Here is a 9445-nt window from a genome sequence, read left to right on the forward strand (position 1 = left end):
AGAGAACAGGGGGTAGAGGAGAGGGAAAATGGACCTAGAGGTCCCAAAATTTGTCTTAGTTCAATGCCAGAACAAAAACATTAGTCAAATATATCACAACTCTTGCTCTTTAAACCTAGTTCAAACCACAGGTACGTTGCAGCTACCCACAAGTTGCTACTTTGCACATCCAACTAACATAAGACTCCATTCTCAGAATCCACAAACAGTTCTCAGCCATTTGAGAAGCGAATCATTCAGGTATGCAAGTTGATACAGCCACATTCATCAGTCCATTCAAATGGAAGTATAATTTCTAAGCACACCATAAACCAGAATGACAAAACTGTATGCTTTAACCACCTTTGAGAAAACTCTCACAACTATCGCCTTCGCATCCCGCGCCCACGACCACGAAGACCACCGCCACGCCCTCTACCTCCCATGGCACTCGCAGCAGCTTCTCCCTGTGCACTCTCGGACTGCATTATCAACATCAATAGTTAGAGCATTAAACAGCTGAAATAGAAGATAATTATAAAACTTAAAACATGTAGTCAAATACAAATTTATTTTATTTTATTTTGTTTGATTTTGTTTTGTTTATTTATACATATGAAACATCTGACAACACAAGGAGGACCATACACAGAATTGTTTTCAAGTATCACATCAAAACAGACAATCTCTGAAGGACTACAATATTACAAAAATGCAAGACCATACTGAGTCCACCAGTTTGGTCTTTCTCCTAGGAAATAAATAGTCCAATAAATGAGATTTTGCTCCTCGATTGACAAAATTTGTTGGACAAACAATCAACTCTATTTCTAGAAAAGGAAAACTGTTTACTCCTTTGAAACCCAATGCAGATGACATAGAGGGAAAGATGATGATTAGTAACGGACAAACAAACTACTTAAAGGAAATTTGAAGGTGAGCTAAGGCATATTTAATCACCTAGAAACATAAAACAGATTTCACATTACCTTAGGGTTTTTTACTGTCTCATCGACACTTAAAACAAGGCAAGCAGCCTCTGTAGCAGCATTTATAGCATTGATCTACAGGGAAAAAAACAACATTATATCAATTGCCACATGATGTTAAAAACTAAAAAAATTACCAAGTCATGTGTGCGACACATCTATGCTATTAAAAAGATAACAGGAATACCTTCACAACTGCTGGCTCCCAGACAAAGTTAGCAAATGAATCAGCAATTCCACCTGTGTTGATGTCCACTCCATAAAGTGCACCCTCACCTGTTCAAAACTTTGACTATTTTAGCAAACAAATAATAAAATAAATAGATAAATGAGGTCGAATAAAACGAGAGCTCAACCAGATGGAAGCGCATGTTTCTGTCTAAGTTTGTTTAACACATCAGTCGCATCAAATCCCGCATTGTCACAGAGTTGTCGTGGGATAACCTGCAACATAAGCAGAACTCTGCTAATTAAAACACGGCATGCCTTCATTCAAAGCATAAGTATCACACTCCCATTCGTAGTAGAAAGGAAGTGTGTATTCTTTACATTCTAAAGAAAAGCCTCAGACTTTATAGTTCCAGTATACAAATATTAATGTATCATGCTCATGGTCCAACACTATTAACAGTGGTTCTCTCTCACAGAAAGACAATCCATAACAAATGAAATTAGAATCTAGAGTTCCATGAGAACTCAATGGACGCATTCCCCGTCCTATAATGTCAAAACCAGATAATTTGCAGATCAATTATATCAAAAACAAGCAGCATGCGTATCTTTCTTTAATAAGCAACACAATATTTATTCAGAGATTCAGAGAAAACAACAGAAGAAACACAAAAACCAAAGAGAAAACCTAAACCAACAGACAGAATCATTAACAATGCCACTAATCCAGTCTGCTGCCACTCTCAATATAAATCCCTATAACCCCATCACCGAAAATAAAAATAAAAACCTTCATAACATAAACAGAATAGACTAAATCCTATCTTACTAAACTACATGACAATAGCAGTACCAACATTTGGTGCTTGAGGAAATAGTTACCCCAGCTACTTTGAAGTACTTAAACTGTTCAACTCCTTGCAAAGCCCAACCAAATGAAATATTAAAAACCCAGAGCCCTATTGCTTATGAACAGCTCATTAACATTGTGTCTGGGTTGAAATCCGGGCTGCAGCTTTAATAAAAGTGACTAAACCTAAAAAAGGCTAAACTAAAATGTCTAAACATAAAGTTTTTAAAACAACTAATTTCTAGCTGCATAATCCTGCGAAGCCCAAAACAACCTTGTTGCTCATGTGAAACTTTCATTGAAGTTCCAACAACAACCAATGAGAATCAACTGAAATACTTGGATCAAGGTAAGTGCTACATTATTCCACATATAGAAACCAACTTTCTCCAAAGATATTTCCGATATCACTTCCACAAATTTGCCTCATGGTACTACATCACTGCACATATACAACCGAAGATGAATCCTGATAATAGATATATCAACTAGATTATATGTTAAATTTTAAATTTTCAAACTAAATATTGATTTGGAAATTGTGCATGCATGAGTCCATCTCCAATTTCCATTTCAATGTGTTTAGAAAACAGAAGCAGATATCATACATATTAGACAAAAAAAATTTGGGGTCCCTTAAATTCTACATCAAGTGCAGTTTTGGCACTGGTTTAAACCACTATCAGATAACAGGAAAGCCCAACAGAGCATACCTCAAGAGCTTTTGCATACGAGTTAATGAAAAGCTGAGACTTTCCAGTAATTTTGCGTGCTTTCTGCCACAAGTACCGGCTGATCTCCATCTGCCACCATAATCAACAAAACAATCACCAACACATACAATATTTCTCAGATATACTTTGAGAGCTCACTATTGCTAAGAAACACATACATCTATAGCACCACCACCAGCAACTACAGTCGAATTCTTTAGTGCTCTTCTAACAATCATGATAGCATCATGTAAACTCCGCTCCGCTTCCTCAATGAACTACGTAAGAATCCAAGAGAATATCCCAGGTCAGCATTGACAAAACAAAACTTCAAAAAAGAAGAAAGAAACAAAGAGATCTTATGAACACATGCCAAAATGAGTAACCTCAACAAATGCAATACCTGATCAGCTCCACCACGAAGAACAATTGTAGCTGTCCTACCTGATGGACATCCACTAAATATATTAAACCTCTCATTTCCAACTTGCTTTTCCTCAAAACACTCGCATGTTCCAAGGACCTACAAATACACAAAACAAAACAGTTTCAGTTGACAAAGAGCAAAAGAAATGCTTCTCAACTATAGAAGGGCACTAACATAAGAACTCTAGGACAAAAATGCCCACAATTCTACTCTAAAATATGGTCTGACAGAGCATGAGGTAGGAACCTCATCAATAACATTGTTGATGGATGTCTGCACAGTGCCACCAGTGGCAGCAGCTACCCGTTGGAGATCTTCTTCAGTTACACGCCCAGCACAGAATATATCTCTATCTGCAAAATACTGTTCATCCAAAAAAGGAGTATAAATTAAACTCCACATCTTTAACATGGTCATAGAGATACTCTTCACTTGAAATCACAAAAGAATTAAACATTTTTTCAACTGAATTACCACAATGATATAAATTTATTCACATGCATATCTTCAAACCTTGAAACTTCATAATGCCATGCAATTTCACTGTTTGTCAAAACCAAACAACCAAATTTCATGCATACTAAAACAACTCATAGAGCTAAATATGGATTTAAAATTTCCGGCAGTTACATGAAGATTGTGTCTTGTGAAATGGTGAAATGGTGAAATTGCATAATCGGGGATAAAACATACTACCACCCTAAATTGAGGGGATGATGTAGAACAGGCCGTAGGTTTTAGAGTAAACACTTAGCAATAGAATAGAGAAGAAATAAGAGATCGAGGAGAAGAATTAGGGATCGAAGAGATGAAGGGAAAGGGGAAGGAATCAGAGAGTTTAAAGTAAGGAAATTTATCATTAATCAAGTCTGCCTTAAAAGATTACAAACAACTCTATTTATAGAGGCAAAACCCTTTTTAGTCTAGGAAAAGGAAAAGTAAACTTTAAGAAATAGGAAAGCAAATTAACTAATAAGAGATCCTTCAACAACAAGGAATCTTTAAGAATTAGGAAAACTAATAATATGCAATCTACTCGGATTAGGAAAACTAATAATATGCATTCTGCATCAGGGGAAGTTTGTGTTTTTGACTGATCAAACAAAACTCGGTGTTTCTCTTTGCATTATTGAAATCATGTATACAGGACGAGAAGGTGGTGTATTACTACTAAGCTTCCTAATAATCAAGCCATATCAATACCCACAACAATTCTTAATCCAACAAAAGCAAGAACATAGTCCAAGCTTTGTGTACTAGGGTAATGTCTCCTTGGTACTCTAGAATAAAATTTTACCTAACACTGATGAAAAACAATCAAGGGGATAACAAGTTTTGAGCTCATTTAGAAAGGGGAAAATGCCCACCTGTGTTGCTAGATCACCTATAGCCAGCCGTGAAAGAACTACCTTGGCCCCACTCTGCACACACTTATCCAACTTGTCATAAATAATATTCCATTCTGCATCAACAATGGACTGATACTGGGATGGATCTGACAATCTGCAGTGGAAAGAACGTCAAGTTGCATAAACTAAAGTGTAAAAGGATCAAAGTATTATATATCAAAAGGAACAATAGAATCCTACCTTATCTCAGCATTTTCTTTCTCAGATTTCAGTTCCAATTCAATGTTTAGTAGAAGTATTTTGGGATTAAGAAACTTCTTTGGTTGCTGTTCAAAACCAGCATATGAAAATGTCTTCTTGAAGGCAACACCATTTACTAAAAAGGAGTCACGCATGTTGCCACCAGAAACCTGTAGAAGCAAACCAATTTTCTTATTATACATTATTCAATCCAAGCTATCATTTCCTGCCAAAACCAGTCGTTCACTCAAACAACAATAAACATAATAATAAAAAGCCAAACATAAAACTTCAAAATGTCACCACGAGAAGGTGGTGTATCACTACTAAGCTTCCTAATAATCAAGCCATATCAATACCCACAACAATTCATATTCCAACAAAAGCAAGAACATAGTCCCAGAGTCTGAAGCAAAAAGGAGAAGAACAAAGAAAACAAAAGAGAGACAGAGTCTGAAGCAAGAAAAGATAATGTAGATTTTGTTGAGATAGAAAAGGTGATGTAATGAATGTAAAACAAGCACAACATACTAATATGTTTACATGTCTCAAAATTTTACTTAAAACATAAAAGTTCTGATTTTTGGAGGGGGGAAAAATTTAATACAGGTGATAGATGTTTGGAGTTCTTTTATTGAACTTAATGCTTATTTCTAGAAGTTTATATATGAATCGAACAAATCAAATCTTTGAGCTGTCTTACTGATTTTTGTGATATCCTGGTATAATTCTTCATTTTCCACAAATATCCTATAACCTCTTCATCCAATCTCTACCCCACATCGCCAGCTCCAACCCCCCCTCCTTCCCTCTCTCCCTTAACTCTATCTCGTCCTCTCATTGTCAACCCTTTCTCTCCCTCCCTCTCATGCTATACCTCACCACTAGCCCTCTCTCACAACACCAGCCCTTACCTCACCGTTCTCCTTTGCCATTGTTTCCATTATTGTCTCCTTCAAAGTTAACTTCCTAGTTAACAGCTAAAAGCTCTTCCCCGTCACCAGAAACCATTAGCCAAACCATCAAAGAACCAAACCTGCAAAAGATTTCTAACAGAAGCCTAAAAAACCCAAACAAATCTAAAATACCCATCAGCTGGAACACCCCCAAGAACCAAAATTGGTTGAATTCTCAAACACCTCATAGCCAATTGGTTTTGGGTTGAACACTCCAACTTTAGCATGATATTATCAATATTGTCTGGCCCAGTTGGCCACATGTTTCATGTCACCCGATATAACTAGCCCACATTTTTCTCTCAATCCAGCTACATGTAAAGGGACATCTTAAGAACATAAAACATCATAAAGAACAATTTAAGAAGCAAACGGGACACCAAAAGAAGCCATATTATTCTTTATGAACTTCACTAAAGCAGTCCTTTAGCACAGAAGTCAATTGACTAGGCTCAAAGTAGTTTTTTTTTTAACTCCTACCATGAATCAAAAGAACCGCATAAGCTGCACTCTGGCTAACAAAAAAAGAGACCAATTTTTAAGTTTCGGGCCGAAGGAGCCCTCAAAGCACACGTACTGAAGGGCAGGGGAACAAATATAACAGCTTATCCTAGTGGCTCATAAAATATATCTTATTCTGATCATATCAATGAAAGCAGTCTATTGAAATGTAGTAAGAAGCCTAAGAGCCACCAGAACACTCTTATTAACATAATTGACAGATTACGTAGAGATCTTCATATAGGCAAAGAACTCCAGTCAAACTGAAGTCTTCATATGTGAAAGAACTCCATTCAATTTGAGGTCTTCAGATAATTTATCAGGAAATTACCTTCTTTATTCCAATCATGTTGAGACGATCTTCATCACCAATTGCAATGACAGCATCCACGACCATGGATGCAAAAAACTCCTTTTCTCCACCAATAAGTTTTGAAGAAAGTGTAGTGGCGGCACATTTAGCTAGCAGTGTTTTCTTCTCTTCAAGGCTCTTCCCCTCTATGCTTACAGCAAGTTCTTTGATTTTCTCAATTGCCTATACTCAGTTTAAAATATTCAAGATGCATAAAGATCAGAACAAGCATCTGAATCATACTTAGAAATTGAAAACTTAATTCTGATCACGTACCAAATAGCTAGCGGTTCGATAACTTCTTATCAAATTTTGTGGGTGCACCCCATCCTCTATGAAAGGCTTGGCCTCCTTCAAAAACTCCCCTGCAAGCAGAACAACTGTTGTTGTTCCATCGCCAACCTGCTCCAGAAGCAACAATGGTTAAAAACCTTCTGAAGCATCCCACTTTTAAACACTACATATGCCCAAAACAAATTGTTCGAGTGGGATTTCATCTGCATTACTACCAAATCTCCATTACTACTGGCTTCATAGAAGAATCTTCTCTTTAAGTAAAATAGAAACCTTCTAACATCCAAAACCCTGAAACGACCAAAACCCATACCTCAGAGTCCTGCGACTTGGCGATGTCGACAAGGATCTTGGCGGCGGGGTGAACTATATCAAGCAACTTCATGATGGTGGCGCCATCGTTGGAAATAGTAACGCTGCCCTTGTCGTCGTGGATGAGCTTGTCCATGCCCCTAGGCCCCAGCGTGGTCCTCACCACATCGGCCACCGCTGTGCAAGCGTTTATATTGCTCACCAGCTGCGCCTTCCCTTGCGACGTGTCCGTTCCCTCCTTCAACAGTATGATCTGTGGTTGCTGTTTTCGTTTTCAATTTTTTCGGTTCAGGCATTTTCACAAACAGTTAGCAAACCCAACACAGAAAAAAGAGGAAGAGTCACAGATAGTGGCTCATACGCACAGAAAATGAACAGAGAAACTACAAATGAGAGAGAGAGAGAGAGAGAGAGTACCAGCATGGATGACATTGTTGCCGATGTAGATGTTCACGCGCACAAGAGAGGGAGAGGGAAACAGAGACGGAGACAGAGAGAGGGAGTGAGAGTAAAGGGAGTGTTCAAAACAGAGAGAGAGAGAGAGAGCTAGGGTTTTGTGTTCAAAGTGAATTCTGGCTCTTTCAAGTTTTTGCTATTTAGAAATTACCTGGATCCTCTCCTTGTTCCAAATTGTCTTTTAATTCTGACCATCAATTAAGATCTACCGGTTGAAAATATCCCACACCAGCATAACAGTGCTTAAGCATGTATGAGCGCGCATATTATACACATGACCATTTTCCAATGTCACACAATAATTTATCCTATGGTCTCGTTTGGTTCATGAAAAATGAGACTTGAGGATAGGGAATCAAATGTTTCGCATGTTTGGTAAGTCAGCATACGAAATCGTTTCAGCCCATGAGAAAGTAAGGGGAAAGTGAAGCCATCCTCTCAACTTGGGTTTTGTTTTCCCTTTTCATGGGAAAGTTTGGGAAAATGAGCCAATATTAAATATACAAATTTATAAATAAACTCAATCCTAGACATGTATTTATAAAAAAACTCAAGTACTATTTAAACATAGAAACACACCCAAAATTAACCTCAAAGTCAACTTTTTAGGTGTGTTTATAAATGGGTTTTGAGTGTGTGTAATGATGGGTTTTGGATGTGTTTATATGTTTAAATAGTACTTGAGTTTTTTTATAATTTCAACCCCTATTTTGGGTGTTTTAGTGAAACTCCCTATTAAATAAACATTTTTCATGACAATTTTGTCCTCATTAACAATTTAGAATTACAATAAATCATTAAATGCATTCTTTTTTTATTTGATTTAATTTGGGTATAATTGAAAATTTATACAAACTTTGTTTTCCATTCTTACTCAAAACAAACATGGGAAATGAAATAAAGTGATATCTCTCGATTACTTTCCCAGCATTACCAACGTGGGAAAAGAATCTTCCATTTTCCATCCCTTAGGAAATGACATGGAAAATGATTTCCCCTCAAATTCATTCCGTGAACCAAACAAGGCCTAAATATGGTTGGGCACACTAAAACAATCAAAATTTTAATGGCTTGTTTGGGAGTGATTCTGGATAGGCCGATAATTACTTCTCCATATAATCACTTGGATTTTCAACCGAAATAGTCCCCCAACTATTGCTCCAGTATTATTTTGGTCCACCAACTAAAATTTTCATTTGAATAGTCCTCGAACTTTTCATTTGGTATCAAAATGGTCATACTGTCAAAGTCTATCAATCATTCCTTGTGTGAAGTGGGTTCTGGGAAATACTCCAGCTTTTCGACATTGCCGAAATCTTCAGTGATGGTGCCAGTGAAGTTATTGCTTCTGAGGTCAACATAAGTCAAATTAGGCAAGAATGCAAAACTCGTTAGAATCGACCCATTGATTTGGGAGTTTTGGATTCGAAAGCGCAAGAAGGAAGTGTGGTTGGTTAAGGTGCTTGGGAGGGGGTTGTGAACCTGGTATGAGCTTGACGAACTTGTTGCCTTTGAAGAGGTTCGGAGGGATTAGACCGCTGAGAAGATTGGAGGAGACATCGACCCTCACAAGCTTCTCACTGAAGCCTAAACTTTGGGAAGGACGTATGTCAATGAATTATTCCAAAGAAGCAAGTTTTCCAAGTTTGGTAGCCCTCTGATTTGGTATGGGATTTGACCAACTAGAAAGGTGTTCATTAACATAGCAATTACTGGTGGGATTGAACCGATGAGCTGATTATTTGACAAATCCAGCGATTTGAGACCCTATGAAAGCCCGAGACTTTAAGGGATTGTGCCTGAAAATCGATTCTTGAAGAACAATAATGTGTCTAGCATGGTTAACGAAAAACAAA

The 9445-nt window shown here is 37.4% G+C and overlaps 1 protein-coding gene across 1 annotated transcript; it reads right to left on the reverse strand.

The window, feature by feature from the left end:
* Positions 1-13: 13 nt before the first annotated feature.
* Positions 14-7888, reverse strand: LOC103330519 (TCP-1/cpn60 chaperonin family protein). The gene is made up of 14 exons (XM_089043876.1): positions 7551-7888; positions 7135-7395; positions 6804-6929; positions 6507-6710; positions 4719-4888; positions 4497-4632; positions 3376-3492; positions 3106-3225; positions 2882-2980; positions 2703-2792; positions 1325-1412; positions 1156-1244; positions 969-1043; positions 14-461 (listed from the first exon to the last, which is right to left on the reverse strand). The coding sequence occupies exons 1-14, from the start codon at positions 7563-7565 to the stop codon at positions 363-365; spliced, it is 1689 nt and encodes a 562-aa protein (XP_088900002.1). The 5' UTR covers positions 7566-7888; the 3' UTR covers positions 14-362.
* Between the last annotated feature and the right edge of the window lie 1557 nt (positions 7889-9445).

This window comes from Prunus mume, linkage group LG1 (genome assembly GCF_029339155.1).
Source record: "Prunus mume cultivar Tortuosa linkage group LG1, ASM2933915v1, whole genome shotgun sequence".
Classification (NCBI taxonomy): domain Eukaryota; kingdom Viridiplantae; phylum Streptophyta; class Magnoliopsida; order Rosales; family Rosaceae; genus Prunus; species Prunus mume.